The following is an 18,218-nucleotide window of genomic DNA, read 5'->3' as shown; positions in this document are numbered from 1 at the left end:
TTTGTTATTAGCTAACATTAGGTGGTCAAACATCCGCAAAAGAAGATGAAACCACACACTCTGGTATTTCCCTAAAACCATTATCTTAAAAATAGATTTGAATCCAAAAATAGCATACCCACTAACCTATATAACATCATGAATCCTCCTATGATCAAATCACTTTTAAATTTGTGTATACTTGTTTAAAAGTACAAAAAACCAAAAACAAATAAAAAGATATTACCACCATGGCTAACGCAAGAATGTTAGCCGCTAAGGCAAATAACACTAATATTGGTTTCATTATAATGGCCTTGGTACTTGGTTCTTGCGTGGCTAACGGTGAATATCTTGGAGGCGGCCGTGAACTTACTGGCAACCCTACCGTATTTGATATAACTCAGTTTGGAGCAGTGGGAGATGGTCGCACCAATACTTTCAAGGTAAGATTTCTTAGATTCTTTTTGTAATTATTACTAGTATTTGTGTAATTTGGAACTTTTCTAATATAGAAATACAAATATGCAGGCGTTTTTGAAAGCATGGATCCAAGTGTGTGCAAGTCCTGTACCAGCAACGCTACTAGTCCCTAAAGGAAATTTCTTGGCTGGTCCAATTATTTTCGCCGGTCCATGCAAAAGCAAAGTGACCGTCAATGTTCAAGGCACGATCAGTGCTACAACAAGCGGATTCGCAACCCCTGAATGGATCTTATTTGAGCGTGTCGACAATGTCCACCTCACCGGACCTGGCATAATTCACGGAAGAGGTGAAGCAGTATGGGCAGCAGATGGTTGTGGCAAAAAGTTTAAATGCAATCTTCCCCCAACGGTAATAATTAGTTAATGTACACATATATCATCCAAGTATTAATATGTTGTGTACTAATCACATGTATACATGCAGTCTCTAAAATTCAGAAACATAGTAAATCTTGAAGTCAGCGGCATTAGCTCGGTCAACGCAAAGGCCTTCCACATGTTCTTGGTGAAAACCGTGAATGTCAACATCCACAACATTAAGATTATCGCCCCTGCTGAAAGTCCCAACACCGATGGTATCCATTTGAGCAATGCCGACAACGTTAGGATCCTAGACAGTTTTATAGGGACCGGAGACGATTGTGTTTCAGTCGGTCGTGGTTCCAACAATGTAACCGTCGAACGTGTGGTTTGTGGTCCTGGACACGGCCTTAGTGTTGGTAGTCTTGGTAAGTACCCCAACGAGGAGGACGTTAGCGGCATTCACTTTAGGAACTGCACAATGAGAAATACCGACAATGGTCTTAGAATCAAGAGTTGGGGTGGTTCGACACCAAGCAAGGCTGTGGACATTCATTTTGAAGATATTATCATGGAAAACGTCAAGAACCCAATCATCATTGACCAAAACTATGGTTCAAGAGGCGGGGTAAGTATACATATTTACCGGAGAAAATCTTAAAACCAAAACTGATATTAACATCTTCACCGTTCAGCAGCTTACCGAGATATATATTTTTTTTGTGTTTTGTAGGAGTCAAGAGTTGCCATAAGCGATGTGTTGTTCAAGGGTGTAAGAGGAACAACAATTACAAAAGATTTTGTTCAGTTCATGTGCAGCAAATCGGTACCGTGTAAAGGAGTCAGAGTCGAGGATGTGAACTTAAACTTCGTAGGCAACAAAGGAGGACATCAATCGGCGTCAGGTGGTTTGATCGGATCTCTTTGTAACAACGCCAATGTTATACTTGGTGGAAAGGTTAACTTCCCACTGTGTCCAAAATAAGCTTTTTGGTCTAAATAATATAATAAAGGAAGAAAAAAATCAAAAGTTTCCACAAACATTGTTTTGTTTGTGGATTAGTTTGGAAAGTTTATCAACATGAAATAATCATTGGAATATCAGACTTTTGATAATGTTGTTTTCCTAACTTGTTTCTTTTTTTTTTTTACTTTTTCTGAGTTTGGGTAATGTATAATAAATAGACGCTTCGGCTGGTTGTATCCATTTTGCGTATAAAAATCCTTTTCTATTCAAAAAGCACCGATCAAAAGAAACAAGTAAAATAAACCATCAGCTTCTATCCTGAATGGCAATATTGTTTCTTAAATTCAGCTTAACCTACAAGCAGATACAAAAAGTCACGCTAGCTGAGATTATCGATTTCTCCATCTTGAGAACTTCTCCAATTATCTTTGTTCGGTTCTTTTGGTTTTCTACCAATCATATCATTGGAAACCTGTGTTAAAAAAAATATTTCTTCACCCTCTTACATTGCCACCTGTAAATGTCTTAAATTCAAATTGACATCCCCTATGTAAAGGCAGCTTTGGATTCTATTTGTTTCAGATACAAAGAAAAGTGGTGACTGGTTTCACGAATAAAACAAAAGTTGTATAGTGATTTGTGTGATCGATACTTGTTAGGAAACAAAAATTCTAGTAATTTTAATTTTAATTTGCCTCAATTTTTTAAGCTATGCAGTTTGAGACGATCATATAAGTTATTACCAACGTTCATCATTCGAAACAATTTTGCCAAGTAGCTAGCTTTTCTTCTTAGTTTTGTATACAATTTCAAAGACAACCAAACTATCATTAGATTAAAGTTATAACTTGATAAGAGTTCACCTTAAAAAAAAAAGATAAAACATTTGCATAATTGCATATTTATGAATATATTTTCATGATTTTTTAATTTTTGTAAACAGTTTCTTCAGAGTCTTTGTTGAGTTAGAGCATTATTATTGGGGGTTCTTAGGGTGTGGTTCTTAGCGGAATATAAAAACTCGTCTCTTAATTTTTAACTAAAAAAGCTAAGAACCGGCTCTTAACTTTTTTAGTTAAAAGTTAAGAGACGGGTTCTTATATTCCGCTAAGAACCCCCAATAATCATGCTCTTAACGGAATTTAAGAAACTGTTTCTTAACTTTTAACTAAAAAAAACTAATAACCGGTTCTTTTTTTTTGTCACAAAACAAATTCATTCATTCAATTAGGTTGATGGGGGAATTAACTCCACAACCACCTCTTGTTCGAACAGAGCCAGAACATTCTTTGCTATTACATCTGCATTTACGTTTTTTAAACGGGGAATCCATCTAAAGACAGCACTCTCAAAGACCAGCGACATATGTAGTATGTCTTCCACAATTCCATATAGCTCTAGCGGCACTTCTCTCCTGTTGATGGCCTTGATCAATTGGGCAGAATCAGATTCAAATCTTATTGATCTCCTTCCTTGGGTTTGGCAAGCTGTAACCGCATCTCTAAGTGCTAAACCTTCCGCAACCAGTGGCGACGGGATGAAACTGATACCTCTTTTCCCGTAGCTGCTCTGCTCCGGGTTTGTGACGATCCAGCTCAACCCTGCATTATGCGTGGCTGAAGACCAGGCAGCATCCGACTGTGCGACGGAGTCAGTCCGAGCAGTAGGCTCCAATGGTCTTACCAGCACTCGCTTCTCCACTTGAACCTGCGCCCCTTCCCATTCTTTAGCTGCGGTAATGGCTTGAGATAGTACATCAGCTGGATTCCCAGCAAATTTTTCAAATACCCACTTGTTGCGTGCTTTCCACAGGGACCAAAAGATCCATGGGACTAAAGGTGTAGATATGAGACCTGTTGGAGGTAAGCAGCCGAGGGAGTGCATCTCCGCCCAATCCGCTCTCAAATCTGTCAATCCGCTAATGTCAAAGCTTCCTGCAAGTGGGGAGTGATTCCACACTTCTCTCGCAAAGAGGCAATGAAACAAGAGATGATTGATAGATTCCGAGCCTCCGCATCGTTTGCATCGCGGGTCCACGTTGATGTGTCGAGCTACCAGTGTTTCGCCCACCGGAAGGATTCCCTTCAGGCTCTTCCAGGTAAACATTTTAATTTTAGGCGCTAATTTCAAACTCCAAACTGTCTTTTTCCAGTCAAATTCAGAAGTCGCTTCATCCTCAAGAATCGCGTCCGCTACCTCAGCCATGGCCGCGTGGTAGCCAGATTTCACCGAAAATACACCATCTTTTGTTCCTAACCATCTAAGTGCATCCGCAGCCCCTTTAATGCTTGGCTGTAACTCCAGGATACAGTCTTTATCAAATGGTAAAATGGCTTGGATGACTGTTCTGTTCCAACCTCCGGTACCAGGCTGAATGAGATCTTTCACAACAAGGCTAGCTGTTTCCCGTGTAGCAGGGCCCATGGGTCTGAGCGGCGTTTCTAGGCTTAGCCAAGGGTCGTCCCATATCATAACATCCGTTCCAGTACCAATCACCCAGCCCATGTTTTTGTTTAGGAGATCTCTCCCTGCCAGTATACTATTCCATCTATGGGAGGCCGAGCTTGGGGCGGTGCAGGTCAGGAGGTTTCCGTCCGGACAGTACTTAGGTAGAAGGGTTCGACCCAACAGACCATCTGGTTTCTCCATGAGCCGCACACTGATCTTTGCTAAGAAGACCTCGTTAAAAGCTTGGATATCTCGTACTCCCAATAGCCAGTTCTTAAAATTCTTATTTAAGAACCGGTTCTTAGTTTTTTTTTAGTTAAAAGTTAAGAAACAGTTTTTTAACTTTCGATAAGAATTTCATCCTAAAAACTCCGGGTTAATCATGCTCTAAGGTAACGTGTGATCGAGAATATTTCAAACGAAAACAAACCTTAATAATAAACGGGATTACCCAACAGATGATGTCAAACGCAAGTACGTAGCGTGTATAGTTTATAAGGCTCATAATGGGCTTTTAAGAAAAGCCTGTATTATTAACAAAAGCCCAAAGGATTATCTCGAAGAGGAGAAGAAACCCTAGAGAAATGATATATAATACACACAAACTCTTTCATCCGTTCTCCGCCACACTAATCTTCCAGGTAAGGGAGCGCAGCAAAAATGGTGTCTCTGAAGATCCAGAAGCGGCTCGCCGCGTCGGTGATGAAGTGCGGGAAAGGCAAGGTTTGGCTCGATCCGAATGAATCCTCCGACATCTCCATGGCCAACTCTCGTATGTTTTTGCTTTCTCTCTTAATGTTACACATTTTGTTATGTGTTTGTCTTTGATGCAATAATGGTCGTAGTAGAAACATAAGTTACTTAGGTTCTGTAGTGTAATCCATTGGCTATGCTGAATCACTGTAGAAACAGCTGTTTGGTTTTATTATTTAATTATAAGCTTTTTAAAGCTTGGCCTTGAGATAGTGGAAATGGTTTATGTATCACTAATCTATAAAGAGTTATGTTTTATTGTTTTGAGTATTGAAATTTATTATTAATGCGTCTGCTCATGTTTAAATCTGATTAACTAAAGCTTAGTATTTGTAAAATGATTAGGACAAAACATCAGGAAGCTGGTGAATGATGGTTTCATCATCAGGAAGCCAACCAAGATCCACTCTCGTTCCAGGGCTCGCCGTATGAAGATCGCCAAGATGAAGGGTCGTCACTCTGGATACGGTATGTGTACTCTTCAATCCCTTAAAAACCCTATTTTGGCTTTGTCTCTTGATATTCGAGAATAATGAGTTTTTACCCAGGTAAGAGGAAGGGTACCAGGGAAGCTAGGTTGCCGACGAAGGTACTGTGGATGCGTAGGATGCGTGTTCTAAGGCGTCTCCTGAAGAAATACAGAGAGTCGAAGAAGATTGACAAGCACATGTACCATGACATGTACATGCGTGTCAAGGGTAACGTGTTTAAGAACAAGCGTGTCTTGATGGAGAGCATCCACAAGTCCAAGGCCGAGAAGGCCAGAGAGAAGACCTTGTCTGCTCAGTTTGAGGCTAAGAGGGCTAAGAACAAGGCTAGCCGAGAGAGGAAACATGCTAGGAGAGAAGAGCGTCTTGCGAAGGTATAAACTTTAACTTCATACCGCCATATTAAAGAGGTTTCTTTGAATTTGTTTACAGTGCTCTTATACCTCTGGGTGTGTTATGTTATTGGTGTAGGGTCCTGGAGGAGATGTTGCGCCTGTAACTGCACCACCAGCTGCTGCTGCTGCTGCTACAACTACTGCTCAAACCACAGAGTAAGAGTGGTCTCAACTTGTATATTAAATTGAGCATTGTTTCATTTTGGTTTTAACGTATATTAATTCTTTTATGGGTTCTCTTTGCTTGTGCAGGGTACCGAAGAAGAAGTCTAAGAAGTGAAGAGGATATAGTCGTCAAGCTATATAGACCAGTGACTTTAAGAAGTTTTTTTTGAATGTTTTATGAATTTTGGTTTGTTGAAATACTTTTGTTGCCAAGAAAAACATAATTGTTATGGTTTCAGATTTTTAGCTTATCAGTTTACCTACTTTTCGAAACTATGTCTTTTTTTTTCCTGAATGTTACTTCTTAAATTGCTTTACGCTGTTCACTTAAATCTGATTCACACGCACATTTGCATCAATATAACTAGCTGCAGCTTATTAACCTTAAATTTAAAATCTTTATGTGGAACGTTTCCTTTGAGTCTTAATAGCAGCATTTCTCAGTAGAAAATGCAAAACCTTTTAAAGTCCTTTACTAGTTCTTGATCGCGGACGACAAGCAGATCGAATAGAAAGGGGATTTTATCAAAGACCGCTGAGGTTTTTTTTTGGGAGAGCTAAATAAAGTCAACGCAAGTTTACAGCTTCATAGAAACCCTTTTATCAAAAGAAACATAACACATCACAGGAACTTGAGTCTCTTTGGCTTTTGGAACAGTTGAACTGCATAGAATTGGTTTTTCAAGTTCCATCAAGAAGATGCTAAAAAAACAGATACGCCCACCGTGGGGCTCGAACCCACGACCACAAGGTTAAGAGCCTTGCGCTCTACCAACTGAGCTAGACGGGCTTGGTGGCTAACTCATGCTTGTTACTTATCTAGCGTATATAGTTTTAACTTATACCTTCGAGGCAATAGATTAGCGTGGACAAGAGTGTACAATGAAAGATTCTTGTAAAGATAACGAGGCTTATATTATGAAACTAGTCTACTCTCGTGTCTGAATAAAAGAAATACATATACAATAAATAGACTGAATAAAATTACAACAATGCCAATGACCAGCCTTTTATGCCATTACAGCCTTGGGCATCTTTATTTTCTCAGAAGAAGTCACATCCATCGTCAAACATGGCTGATGACAATAGTCCCTGTACAAACTCACACTTGTTTGCCTTCTCCAGCTGTTCACTATCCGACAAAGGCGTTGACAGCTTCCTGTCTTTTCCTGAATCCTCAACCAAAGCCTTGTCTTCAACACTTGACTCAACCTCCTGCGCAGGCTTGGTTTGGTTTGGCAATGGAGAATTGTTGAGGAAAGACAAGAACTCATCGGTTTTAGAAGTATGATGATGATTCATAGATGGAGACAGATCATCTTGAAGATAATTATCCGATGAAGAATATGGATCTTCCTCGTAAGTCTCCTTCTGCCCGCTGTAAAATTTTCTGTCAAGGGAACTCAAATAAATTCGCATCCATTAATCAATATTAGTAATAAATTATGCTTAAAGAGACACTCTTGGGGAAAAAAAGGATATCTTCAAGACATCTCTATGGTGTGTGGTAATATGATCCACCATATGCATCTTCACCCTTTTGCTACAAACCGGACATACCTACAAAAATCACAAACAACACAAGTAAAGCATTCATCTTTCTAAACCAATCAAAGCTTCAATTCAAGTGTTCCATCACACAAGCTTAACTGATCAATGCCTCTAAAGCAAACATATGTAAGCTCTAATCAGAGGCTAAACTACTTGAATGTTGTAGATTAGGATGTGAATCAGACATACCCCATGGGTAGCTTCAAGATTATGTTCTTCGTCGATATGGTGACACAGCTCGACTAAATCATAATCATCGGAGCAAAACGGGCACGGGTAATCCACTTCAACATCGTCTTCATCTTCCTCAAAATCTCCCGAATCTAGATAAGAACCTGAAATTGACAAGAAAATTAAAGCCTAAAATAAAATCGAATTTTGACCTAGAAATCAAAATTAGGGATTTGAGGGGATTTGGATAATAACCAGATTGGTACTTAGCAGTGGTTGCTGCTGATCGATGGCTTCTGGAAGAGCCAGAAGAGGAAACAGCCCACATATCGTCGTCCATCTTATTCGATTCTGAATCTCCCCAAGAAACCTCGAGCTTCTTTATATAGTCTCTCGGACAAAACTACTTTTGATTAGGTAAAGTAGAACTCGTCGTCGTGTGGTTTACTTTGCACATGTCAGCTTTTAGAAGAAGCGTGAGAAAGAAAACGCCAAAGAAAATTATATTAAAAAAAAAGGGATGCCCGACCTTTCCTTTTTTTTAATGGAGCTAGACTTAATTGACAAGAGTTCGTGGATTGGGAAATTATTTAAACACCCTTACACCGACCCTTTTGTGGACTTTTCAACCCGCGTGGTAGATCAGGGGCGTTTGTGTCTTTTAGTATCTTCGGTCTTGTAAAATGGAAGGATATTTATTCATTGCATTGTTCCCCAAGTAATTATCAAACGAGGCCTGGTTTGATAACGTTTAAATGGGCTTAGTCTAAGAAAGACCTATATATAAAAAGCCCACTAGTGAGAGTATCAAAGATGAGTCTGTACAGGTAACTAACTAGACATGCATCATTTGGTGTTAATAGTCTCGTTATGATGTCAGGTTTAAAGTTTTTTAACTATAGATTCGGTCTCGGTTATGAAAATGGTTAACATCGTTATAACAATTAACTTCTTTTAGTTTTTAAATTTGTTATAGTGACTTTCTGAAGTTTACTGATAAAAAACATGTTCATGATAAACATTATAAGATATATACATAATACATTAGCCAATAGTATATGGCATGAATTCAAATATTTTGGTGTTTATCAGATAAATTAGTTTTCTTTTTTAAAAAGGAAGTTTTCTCGTCGCACTCAAGGAACCAAATTTTAAACCATACAAGCAGACAAGTGTGAGTTTAAAATAAAAAAAATTATCAAGAAGTGCGAGTTATCATTCATAAAACTACCATTGTATTTCAAGAAATGATTATCTACTAGATTAGCATCATAATACCATACAGAATCCGAACCAATGAGTTCAAAATTATGAAATCACATGGGATGAGAAAGCATATACTATATGATTCGGCTCCAATATAAATTATTTGACCGTTACAAAAAGAGAAATAAAACACTTTTCTTTCTTTTATTCCACTTATATATTTTGACTTTGTGCTTTGTAAATTTCCCTGGGCCCACAGGATCTTTCAAACTTACCGTTTAGAACAGATAACCACCGTCCGATCTCACAGTTTGCAACGCGAAGAAAATCAACGGTTCAGATCTCTCGACCGTTTATAGCAACTCCCTTTCTCCTTTATATCCCTCTCCCTCTCTCTAGATTTCGAAACTAAAATGCTCTGCTTCCAACTAGCTTCACCAGATCTGGATCGTTGATTTTTTTTCTTTCTTCTCTCATAACTCTCTGAGGTTAACAATGGTGAAACCACCAGCTGGCTCTTCTTCTCCGGTGACTATCACCGTGACGCCATGTAAAGGCTCCGGCGACAGGAGCCTCGGCCTAACGAGTCCCGCCCCACGCGCCTCCGTCTCCAACAACCAGAACTCTCCTCTAAGCTCAAGAGGACCTCGCCGCAGCTCCCTCAGCGGCGGGAACCGGAGATCCAGCGGCGCGGGAAGGTACTGCTCGATGTCGGTGGAGGATCTAACCGCCGAGACGACGAACAACTCCGACTGCGTCGTGAGCTACACCGTCCACATCCCGCCGACGCCGGATCACCAGACCGTCTTCGCTTCGCAGGAGAGCAACACCGCCGAAGAAGGAGGAGACTCGCGGAACAGAAGCTTCCTCTCGGGAACGATTTTCACCGGGGGGTTTAAATCGGTGACACGTGGCCACGTCATCGACTGCTCGATGGAGAAAGCTGATTCGGGGAAGAAAAAATCAGGTCAGATCTGTTGGTTGAAAGGCTGCGATGAGAAGGTTGTTCACGGGAGGTGCGAGTGTGGTTTTAGAATCTGTAGAGATTGTTACTTCGATTGCATCACGAGCGGTGGCGGGAAGTGTCCTGGGTGTAAAGAGCCGTACAAAGACATCAACGATGATGATGATCAGGATGATACAGAGCAGGAGGATGAAGACGAGGCGAAACCTCTCCCTCAGATGGCGGATTCGAAGCTTGACAAGAGGCTTTCGGTTGTGAAGTCGTTTAAGAACCAGACGGGAGATTTCGATCACACGCGCTGGTTGTTTGAGACTAAAGGAACGTATGGGTACGGAAACGCGGTTTGGCCTAAAGACGGGTATGGAATCGGGTCGGGTGGGTATGAACAGCCACCTGAGTTTGGGGAGAGAAGCAAGAGACCTTTGACTAGGAAAGTCAGCGTCTCTGCTGCTATCATCAGTCCTTACAGGTATAACAAAATGTTTCTAATTAGAAAAAAAAAAAAAAATCTTTCTAATTTAGTTATGCTTGAGGGAATCGATTTGATATATGGTCTGATTTGGTTGAAACAGATTACTCATTGTGTTGCGTTTGGTGGCACTTGGTTTGTTCCTGACGTGGAGGATCCGCCACCCGAATCGAGAGGCGATGTTTCTGTGGGGAAGCTCAACGGTCTGTGAGCTTTGGTTCGCCTTCTCTTGGCTTTTGGACCAGCTTCCGAAGCTCTGTCCTGTCAACAGACTAATCGATTTAGATGTTCTTAAAGAGCGTTTTGAGTCTCCCAACCTCAGAAACCCCAAAGGAAGATCCGATCTACCCGGTATCGATGTGTTTGTCTCGACCGCAGACCCTGAGAAGGAGCCGCCTCTGGTCACAGCCAACACCATCCTCTCCATCCTAGCCGTTGATTACCCTGTGGAGAAGCTCGCTTGCTACTTGTCAGACGACGGAGGAGCTTTGCTGACGTTCGAGGCCTTGGCTCAGACGGCTAGCTTTGCTAGCACGTGGGTGCCGTTTTGCAGGAAGCATAATATAGAGCCGAGGAACCCTGAGGCTTACTTTGGCCAGAAGCGTAACTTCCTCAAGAACAAAGTGAGGCTTGATTTTGTGAGGGAGAGGAGGAGAGTGAAGAGAGAGTATGATGAGTTTAAAGTGAGAATCAACTCGTTGCCTGAGGCGATTAGGAGGAGGTCTGATGCTTATAACGTGCACGAGGAGCTAAGGGCTAAGAAGAAACAGATGGAGATGATGATGGGAGGCAATCCTGAAGAGGCTGTTAAAGTTGCAAAGGCCACTTGGATGTCTGATGGTTCTCACTGGCCAGGGACTTGGTCCTCTGGAGAAACTGATAACTCTCGTGGAGATCATGCTGGAATCATTCAGGTAACGACATTGTTTTATTAGGTTTGTGATTTAATTGTGTTCCAATACTTATGCTTTTATGGGGTTGTTGCAGGCAATGTTGGCTCCTCCTAATGCAGAACCGGTTTATGGATCTGAAGCAGATTCTGAGAACTTAATTGACACAACAGAAGTTGACATCAGGCTGCCCATGCTAGTCTATGTGTCTCGAGAGAAGCGGCCAGGTTATGACCATAACAAGAAAGCTGGAGCTATGAATGCTTTAGTCAGAACCAGCGCAATCATGTCTAACGGACCGTTCATCCTCAATCTCGACTGTGACCACTACATCTACAACTCCATGGCCTTGAGAGAAGGGATGTGCTTCATGCTTGATCGTGGTGGCGACAGAATCTGCTATGTTCAGTTCCCTCAGAGGTTTGAAGGTATCGACCCAAATGATCGTTACGCAAACCACAACACTGTCTTCTTTGATGTTAGTATGAGAGCTTTGGATGGACTTCAAGGTCCAATGTACGTGGGAACTGGCTGCATCTTCCGCAGAACGGCTCTTTACGGTTTTAGCCCGCCGAGAGCAACCGAGCATCATGGCTGGCTTGGGAGAAGAAAGGTGAAGCTGTCACTAAGGAAACCAAAAGCTACTGTGAAGAAAGATGATGAGATTTCGTTGGCTATGAATGGAGAATACAACAACGGAGAAGAGAACGATGATGGAGACATCGAGTCTCTCCTTCTTCCAAAGAGATTCGGTAACTCAAACTCTTTCGTCGCTTCGATCCCTGTTGCTGAGTACCAAGGGAGGCTCTTACAGGACCTGCAAGGCAAAGGCAAGAACAGTAGACCAGCTGGTTCACTTGCTGTCCCACGAGAACCTTTGGATGCAGCCACGGTAGCTGAAGCAATCAGTGTGATCTCTTGCTTCTACGAGGATAAAACCGAGTGGGGCAAAAGAGTTGGATGGATCTACGGTTCCGTAACGGAAGATGTGGTCACGGGGTATCGTATGCACAACAGAGGATGGAGATCTATCTACTGCGTGACGAAACGAGACGCCTTCAGAGGAACAGCTCCGATCAATCTAACGGATAGGCTTCACCAGGTTCTGAGATGGGCAACAGGGTCAGTAGAGATCTTCTTCTCAAGGAACAACGCTGTGTTCGCTACGCGTAGGATGAAGTTCTTGCAGAGAGTAGCTTACTTCAACGTGGGGATGTATCCATTCACATCGCTTTTCCTCATCGTCTACTGCATTCTCCCGGCCGTTTCACTCTTCTCGGGACAGTTCATAGTCCAGTCCCTCGACATAACGTTCCTCATCTTCTTACTCTCGATAACACTCACTCTCTGCATGCTGTCGCTCCTTGAGATCAAGTGGTCTGGGGTTACTCTCCACGAGTGGTGGAGGAACGAGCAGTTTTGGGTGATTGGTGGAACAAGCGCGCATCCTGCAGCCGTTCTCCAAGGTCTTCTCAAGGTCATTGCAGGAGTTGATATCTCGTTCACCTTGACTTCCAAGTCATCTACGCCTGAAGATGGAGACGACGAGTTTGCGGATCTGTACCTTGTGAAGTGGAGCTTTCTGATGGTTCCTCCGTTGACGATCATGATGGTGAACATGATTGCTATTGCGGTTGGGGTAGCGAGGACTCTGTACAGTCCGTTTCCGCAGTGGAGTAAGCTTGTGGGTGGAGTGTTCTTCAGCTTCTGGGTGCTGTGTCATTTGTATCCGTTTGCTAAAGGGTTGATGGGAAGAAGAGGGAGAGTTCCAACGATTGTGTTTGTCTGGTCGGGTTTGTTATCGATCATCGTCTCTATGCTATGGGTTTATATCAACCCTCCTGCAGGGAGACGGGACTTTTCTCAGTTTCAGTTCCCTTAAGGCATGAGAATCCTTCTTTCTCTGCTTCATATTCATGTTTGTAATCAGATTTTATTGATACAGTTTCTCTAAGTAATTCATATTCATGTTTGTACTCATTTGCTTAAGACCGTTTCAGTTCCCTTAAGGCATGAGAATTCTTCTCTCTCTGCCTCATTTCATGTTTGTAATCAGATTTGATAAAATACAGTTTTTTAAGTAATTCTGTAATCGAATTTTATGAATACAGTTTCTTAAGAAGTTCATGTTTGTAATAACCATTTGCTTTAAGACCACCTCTATGTTTGTTATAAGAAGAAGATTCAGAGAAACATGACAAGTTTATTCAGACAAAACATTTATTATTATTTAGTTTAGAACCATTCGCCTCTCATTTCTCTCAAGATTCTAGAATGAGGAAACGTTTCAGGATCCCCGCGCTCTGCGTTACGTTTGAATATCATTGTAGCTCTCTGTAAAGCTTCCTCCGCCGTGTCAAGCTGCTCCGGCAACCATCCGATCACATCTTTTCCCGCCGCATACGCCGTTCCATCCGTAGCTTGCGTGATTGGCTTCCTAGTATCTGCAAACTCGATCTCGGATAACGGAGACGCTTTGTGGTGTGCGTAATACTCTTTGTCGCTCTCTGTTTCGTTCTCTCTCCGCCTTCGCTCCTCCTCTTCTCCCTCGTCTAAGCTGACGCAGCTCGCACAATCAAGTGAAGGTGGAGAGGCCTCGGTGCTTCTTCTCCGCTTCTGTTGGAAATTAGGCTCGGAAGGACGACCCACTGGAGTGCTCTCTAGCTTGTGCGCGGTGGCGCGTGGAGATTTTGGCGGGTTAAGCGGTTGTTGTTCTAAACTTGACCGTGGTTGTTCGTCGACGATTTCTTCTGCCGCCGTCTTAGGGTTCGCCACGTCATCCATACCCTGAAGCATAATCAATAACAAAACAATATTTAAAAGAAAAAATATATATTTTAAAATCAGTGATTATGTAAAACAAATTTATTTTGGTTTAGATAAAGTTTCAATAATTAGAAGATAAAGATTAAAAAAACATTTGTACTTCGGGGTCTCTCGGATAAACAGCTGGATCAGCTCCATCGTTTCCGGAATGAAGCTCCGGATCAGCAGCTCGGCCGGACGTTGAAGATCCAAACGCTAAACGACTTTGAGCGACTGGTCGGACGCGGGAACGCGCCGCTGAAGCAAACGCTAATAATCGGGACTGCATCATCTTCTTCTTCTTCTTCTTCACAATGTTTCTGTGTGTTCTCGCTTAGAAGTAGTATAGTGATTCTTTGCAAGTTAGTTTCTACTTTGGTTTCTTTCTCTGATATATTTAGATGACAAAGGAGAGAGCTTTTGAGAAGTGAAAGGACCCACGTGTCGACGAATTGTCATCGTTGGTAATGACGTGGCGCATGACTAGAAAAGCTTAGAAGCTGCTCGGTGTCACTAGATTTGTCTGAAACATAAATAATTCTGAATTTGCCCAAAAAACCGCAAATTACTAAACTTAAGCAAAATCAATGTTGAACTATTAAAATCTGCAAAGACAACCTTCTATCAAAATTTTCTGCCAAGCTTAAACATAAAAAAAAAAACAGGTTGCTTGACCTACAAGGCAATATATGATTAGACCTTCAACCAAAGTTGAATCCACCTGTAGAAGCATTGCCACTTTGGTTTCCAAATGTGAAACCGTTGTCATCAAGAGCGTCATGTTCATTGTCGTCTTCTTCAGTCCAATATGAAGAGAGTATTTTAACAGCTTTCTCGTAAATGTCATTATTGTCGTGACTCTGAAGATTCTCAATCTTCTCCAAACCTTCAGCGTCGTCAACCATCTGCACGTAAATGTTAAAGCCTCCGGTGTTGCCTTGATTCATCTCGGCTTCACCTACTTTAAGAATGTTCTCCAGAGCTTCTAAGATCACTGTGACGGCCAACGGATCGGGACATGTGAGGAGATCACAGAGCGGTTTGATGCATCCTTGGTCCACAAGAAACCTTCAAAGAACCAATTAGTACCTCAGTTGAAAAGAACTGAGGAGACGGTAGGAAAAAAGAAAAAGACTACTCTTCTTACTTGATTTGGTCATGATTGCCACCAGAAGTTAAATTACTGACTGCCCAAACAGCTTCTTTTTTAATTTCGAATTCCGCGGTATGAAGCATGTAAATAAGAGGCTGAATAATGCCGGCTTCAATCACTTGCTGCACAGCAAAATTTGTTAAAACATCATGAAGGAAAGAGTCAGAAAACTAATTGTTGAATTTGTAAATGTATATACTCACTTGTATCTGACTAGTGTTTCCAGCTGTAATGTTAGAGATAACCCAGCAAGCTTCCTTCTTGATACTCCTCTTGTATGTACTTGTCAAAATGGGCAAGAGACGAGGAAGCGCTTGATGGTTAAGAACCTCCTGTTACAAAGATGATTAAGCGCCATGAGACGTTTTTATTATATTTATACATATGATGGGTAGTTAATGGATAAAACTGGCACCTGAGTCAGCATATCATCTCCGGTTACAATATTACCAATTGTACGGAGGGCTGGAATCAGAACTGATGGCAAATGATGACTTAAGTAGACAAAAGAATAAGTTAGGCGAATTCAATAACATTGAATTCAATAATAATGAGAGAGATACTAACGCTAGGAGTGGGACGAGGCTAGGGATGACACCAGCATTGATAACAGTTTGTATTTTCTCGTCGTTACCGTCTGAGAGATAAGAGAGAGCCCAGCATGCATCTGTGAGAACTTCGTCATCGTTTGAATGCAAAAGGCGCTCAAGAACTGGTAAAGCTGGTTTTGTCTAGGCTCAATGAAAACATTATCAGATTATTGAAGAGACTTGAAAATTATTTTCCAAAAATTGGGTATAAATGAAAAATGTAACAACCTGCTCAAGTGCAGGCGCAGGCTTCCCTCTACAGAAGTTTGATAAGGTCCATGCAGCGTTTCTCAGCATGGAGGGCTTTGTGTGCTCGTTGAACTGAGCCAAAAGAGGCCTCATGGCATCGCATCTTAGGACAAAATCACGGAATTTTGGCGAGTCACCAGCGACGTTGCCCACTGCCCAGACAGCCTGTAATCAGGAGAGAAGACATAGATAGAACTAAAATGTCAATAACTCAATAAAAACAATTGCTAGTGAACAGAGCCGGAAATTCGAAGTCAAGGGGCTATTCATTTAATTTGTATTTATGAGAATTTTACTACAGGAGAATTATTCCTATTTGGTCCGAAGGCTACTTAGTAAAAGATTTTTTTAAATAAATTTGGGATTTTTTTTATAAATTTGGGAGTTTATATTTATATAATTTATTTCAAAAAATTTGAGTGCTTTAGGCGAATATTTTATCCAGATTTGCTCAAAACGGGGTCTGGTAGTGAACCTAAATTTTTGATAAAACATACCTGTTCACGGACTTCGAAGCAGGGAGAAGCGAAAAGTTCGATAAATAAGGGGATAGCGCCACTATCAATAATGACCTCAGTGTTGTCAGATGTCCCTGAAGCAATATTAGTGAGCGCCCAAGCTGCCTCAAACTATAGTATTAAAAAAACAAACAGATTAGCATATTAATGGAAACACAAAGCTACACGTGAATATAAAACGACGCATGCTTCTAACCTGAAGTTCGGAGAAGTCGACGACACTGGAAAGAAAATGGACAAGGCGAGGAACAACACCAGATTGAATAACTTCATCGATGGGTGGACTATGGTCTACAAAATCAATTATATAAGCAAAACTAAATAATATATGCAGTAAGAAAGATATTTGGTACTATCATCATCATCATTCAAATCACAAACCAACTGAGAGTAATTTTCGGATGCCAATAGTTGCCTCCAGTTGCAAACTTCTATCATCTGAATTAACTCCAGCAACCAACTGTGTTATATTTTCCAACTGCATTAATAACGAATGCTTAGATCTAATATGCATATATTAACCAAACTCTAACGAATTGATTCAGATTCGAATTAGGGTTCCATATAGACTATGCCTAGTAATTCCAATATACATAACCAACATGTAAAGATGAGCTCGATTCAATACAAACAATTAAAAAAGGTCTTTAACTAACTAACCATCATCTAAATTAGAGTCAAATCATGAACGAAGAAAGAGAATTAGAGAAGACGAAGAAGCACATACTCTCTCGTAGGAGTATAAATCGTGCCCCTTCTGCGCAAAGCGAGCAGTCAGGCCTTCACGTCGCTTCTTCTGCAAGTTCTCCTCTCTCTTGTTCTTCCGGATCTCCACCATGTCACCCTCCCTCCTCCTTCGACCTTCATCGGCATCCACAGATACCTTGTACATATTCCTTCGAACCTCCGTCCTGGCGCTAGGTTTAAGAGACATGCTTGCTCGCTGATCAATGGAGATTTTGATTCTCAAAATTTAGAGCGAAAGAGAAGTAAGACGAAGAGAATCAGCAAGGGTTTTGGTTTTGGAGTCGAAGCTAAGTATAAATACTATTTGTACAACGTGACGTCATGTGTTGAGGAGGCGGCTTTGGTTCATTGTAAGTACGAATTGGGCCTCGGTTTTAGAGCATTATTAACGGAGAGTTCTTATAAAAACCTTTGTTAACTTTTAATCACGGTCTTAGTATTGATCACGATACTAGGTGTTTTCCTGCAGTGATAAAATTTTAAATTATATTTAAAAATAAAAATTTGTTAATATTTTAGATTTTATTATTTTAAAATAATATTTTAATAAAAATATTAAATACTAATTTAGTTAAACATAGAATTAAAATAAATAATTTGACTTATTTTAAATTATATTCAAGTTATATTTAAAACTATAATTTACATAGATTTTCATTTATTTATTTTGGTTAAGATAAATTAAATTACTTTAAAACAGTAAAATTGATATAATTTTTTTTTATAATTATCAAAATTAAAAATTAAAATTAGTTCCTAAAATTTGTAGATATCAAAAATAAACAAATGATATTACGATTAAAAATTTAATTTTTTTTTAAAAAAAAATTGTATAACATTTTGAAATATTTTTTAATAATAAAATTTTAATGATTATAAAAATATATTTAAATACTATTTCGAAATTTTAAAATCTTTTATATTT

General features: G+C 40.5%; 6 protein-coding genes and 1 non-coding gene across 7 annotated transcripts; 3 read left to right on the top strand and 4 right to left on the bottom strand.

Annotated features, from left to right (window-relative positions):
• Positions 1-175: 175 nt before the first annotated feature.
• Positions 176-1,971, top strand: LOC106293349 (exopolygalacturonase clone GBGE184-like). Its single transcript, XM_013729017.1, has 4 exons — positions 176-425; positions 511-813; positions 889-1,392; positions 1,498-1,971. Exons 1-4 carry the CDS (start codon positions 231-233, stop codon positions 1,747-1,749), a joined length of 1,254 nt encoding a protein of 417 aa, XP_013584471.1. The 5' UTR covers positions 176-230; the 3' UTR covers positions 1,750-1,971.
• A 2,816-nt stretch (positions 1,972-4,787) lies between these two features.
• LOC106292534 (60S ribosomal protein L19-1-like) lies at positions 4,788-6,297 on the top strand. The gene is made up of 5 exons (XM_013728142.1): positions 4,788-4,951; positions 5,278-5,400; positions 5,481-5,794; positions 5,892-5,971; positions 6,068-6,297. Exons 1-5 carry the CDS (start codon positions 4,840-4,842, stop codon positions 6,093-6,095), a joined length of 657 nt encoding a protein of 218 aa, XP_013583596.1. The 5' UTR covers positions 4,788-4,839; the 3' UTR covers positions 6,096-6,297.
• Positions 6,298-6,697: 400 nt separating this feature from the next.
• TRNAK-CUU lies at positions 6,698-6,770 on the bottom strand. Its single transcript has one exon. It is a non-coding gene; the product is annotated as a tRNA-Lys (tRNA).
• Positions 6,771-6,926: 156 nt separating this feature from the next.
• LOC106292624 (protein DEHYDRATION-INDUCED 19 homolog 2) lies at positions 6,927-8,213 on the bottom strand. Its single transcript, XM_013728246.1, has 4 exons — positions 7,958-8,213; positions 7,721-7,866; positions 7,463-7,540; positions 6,927-7,360 (listed from the first exon to the last, which is right to left on the bottom strand). Exons 1-4 carry the CDS (start codon positions 8,040-8,042, stop codon positions 7,025-7,027), a joined length of 645 nt encoding a protein of 214 aa, XP_013583700.1. The 5' UTR covers positions 8,043-8,213; the 3' UTR covers positions 6,927-7,024.
• A 1,105-nt stretch (positions 8,214-9,318) lies between these two features.
• On the top strand, positions 9,319-13,274 carry LOC106295065 (cellulose synthase-like protein D5). Its single transcript, XM_013730842.1, has 3 exons — positions 9,319-10,341; positions 10,445-11,255; positions 11,329-13,274. The coding sequence occupies exons 1-3, from the start codon at positions 9,404-9,406 to the stop codon at positions 13,111-13,113; spliced, it is 3,534 nt and encodes a 1,177-aa protein (XP_013586296.1). The 5' UTR covers positions 9,319-9,403; the 3' UTR covers positions 13,114-13,274.
• Positions 13,275-13,369: 95 nt separating this feature from the next.
• LOC106295067 lies at positions 13,370-14,421 on the bottom strand. The gene is made up of 2 exons (XM_013730843.1): positions 14,158-14,421; positions 13,370-14,018 (listed from the first exon to the last, which is right to left on the bottom strand). Exons 1-2 carry the CDS (start codon positions 14,326-14,328, stop codon positions 13,467-13,469), a joined length of 723 nt encoding a protein of 240 aa, XP_013586297.1. The 5' UTR covers positions 14,329-14,421; the 3' UTR covers positions 13,370-13,466.
• Positions 14,422-14,603: 182 nt separating this feature from the next.
• LOC106293598 (importin subunit alpha-6) lies at positions 14,604-17,540 on the bottom strand. The gene is made up of 10 exons (XM_013729276.1): positions 17,274-17,540; positions 16,928-17,024; positions 16,743-16,837; positions 16,526-16,657; positions 16,008-16,193; positions 15,757-15,920; positions 15,605-15,683; positions 15,393-15,521; positions 15,184-15,311; positions 14,604-15,104 (listed from the first exon to the last, which is right to left on the bottom strand). The coding sequence occupies exons 1-10, from the start codon at positions 17,478-17,480 to the stop codon at positions 14,738-14,740; spliced, it is 1,584 nt and encodes a 527-aa protein (XP_013584730.1). The 5' UTR covers positions 17,481-17,540; the 3' UTR covers positions 14,604-14,737.
• Positions 17,541-18,218: the final 678 nt, after the last annotated feature.

The sequence above is a fragment of the Brassica oleracea genome, chromosome C5 (assembly GCF_000695525.1).
Source record: "Brassica oleracea var. oleracea cultivar TO1000 chromosome C5, BOL, whole genome shotgun sequence".
Classification (NCBI taxonomy): Eukaryota; Viridiplantae; Streptophyta; class Magnoliopsida; order Brassicales; family Brassicaceae; genus Brassica; species Brassica oleracea.
Note: the sequence above shows the minus strand (reverse complement) of the source record. Positions and strands in the feature narration are given on the sequence as shown.

Bases quoted from the DNA above. Each gene is read 5' to 3' on its own strand.
- LOC106293349 (XM_013729017.1), top strand. From the start codon at position 231: ATGGCTAACGCAAGAATGTTAGCCGCTAAGGCAAATAACACTAATATT. The intron at 426-510 runs GTAAGATTTCTT...ACAAATATGCAG, and splicing joins GTCGCACCAATACTTTCAAG to GCGTTTTTGAAAGCATGGAT. The intron at 814-888 runs GTAATAATTAGT...GTATACATGCAG, and splicing joins AATGCAATCTTCCCCCAACG to TCTCTAAAATTCAGAAACAT.
- LOC106292534 (XM_013728142.1), top strand. From the start codon at position 4,840: ATGGTGTCTCTGAAGATCCAGAAGCGGCTCGCCGCGTCGGTGATGAAG. The intron at 4,952-5,277 runs GTATGTTTTTGC...TAAAATGATTAG, and splicing joins CATCTCCATGGCCAACTCTC to GACAAAACATCAGGAAGCTG. The intron at 5,401-5,480 runs GTATGTGTACTC...GTTTTTACCCAG, and splicing joins GGGTCGTCACTCTGGATACG to GTAAGAGGAAGGGTACCAGG.
- LOC106292624 (XM_013728246.1), bottom strand. From the start codon at position 8,042: ATGGACGACGATATGTGGGCTGTTTCCTCTTCTGGCTCTTCCAGAAGC. The intron at 7,867-7,957 runs GTTATTATCCAA...TGTCAATTTCAG, and splicing joins CACTGCTAAGTACCAATCTG to GTTCTTATCTAGATTCGGGA. The intron at 7,541-7,720 runs GTATGTCTGATT...TGATTTTTGTAG, and splicing joins ATCTTGAAGCTACCCATGGG to GTATGTCCGGTTTGTAGCAA.
- LOC106295065 (XM_013730842.1), top strand. From the start codon at position 9,404: ATGGTGAAACCACCAGCTGGCTCTTCTTCTCCGGTGACTATCACCGTG. The intron at 10,342-10,444 runs GTATAACAAAAT...TGGTTGAAACAG, and splicing joins GCTATCATCAGTCCTTACAG to ATTACTCATTGTGTTGCGTT. The intron at 11,256-11,328 runs GTAACGACATTG...GGGTTGTTGCAG, and splicing joins ATCATGCTGGAATCATTCAG to GCAATGTTGGCTCCTCCTAA.
- LOC106295067 (XM_013730843.1), bottom strand. From the start codon at position 14,328: ATGATGCAGTCCCGATTATTAGCGTTTGCTTCAGCGGCGCGTTCCCGC. The intron at 14,019-14,157 runs GTACAAATGTTT...ATTATGCTTCAG, and splicing joins TTTATCCGAGAGACCCCGAA to GGTATGGATGACGTGGCGAA.
- LOC106293598 (XM_013729276.1), bottom strand. From the start codon at position 17,480: ATGTCTCTTAAACCTAGCGCCAGGACGGAGGTTCGAAGGAATATGTAC. The intron at 15,684-15,756 runs GTTAGTATCTCT...TGTCTACTTAAG, and splicing joins AGCCTCGTCCCACTCCTAGC to TCATCATTTGCCATCAGTTC. The intron at 15,312-15,392 runs GTGAGTATATAC...TTTGCTGTGCAG, and splicing joins GAAACACTAGTCAGATACAA to CAAGTGATTGAAGCCGGCAT.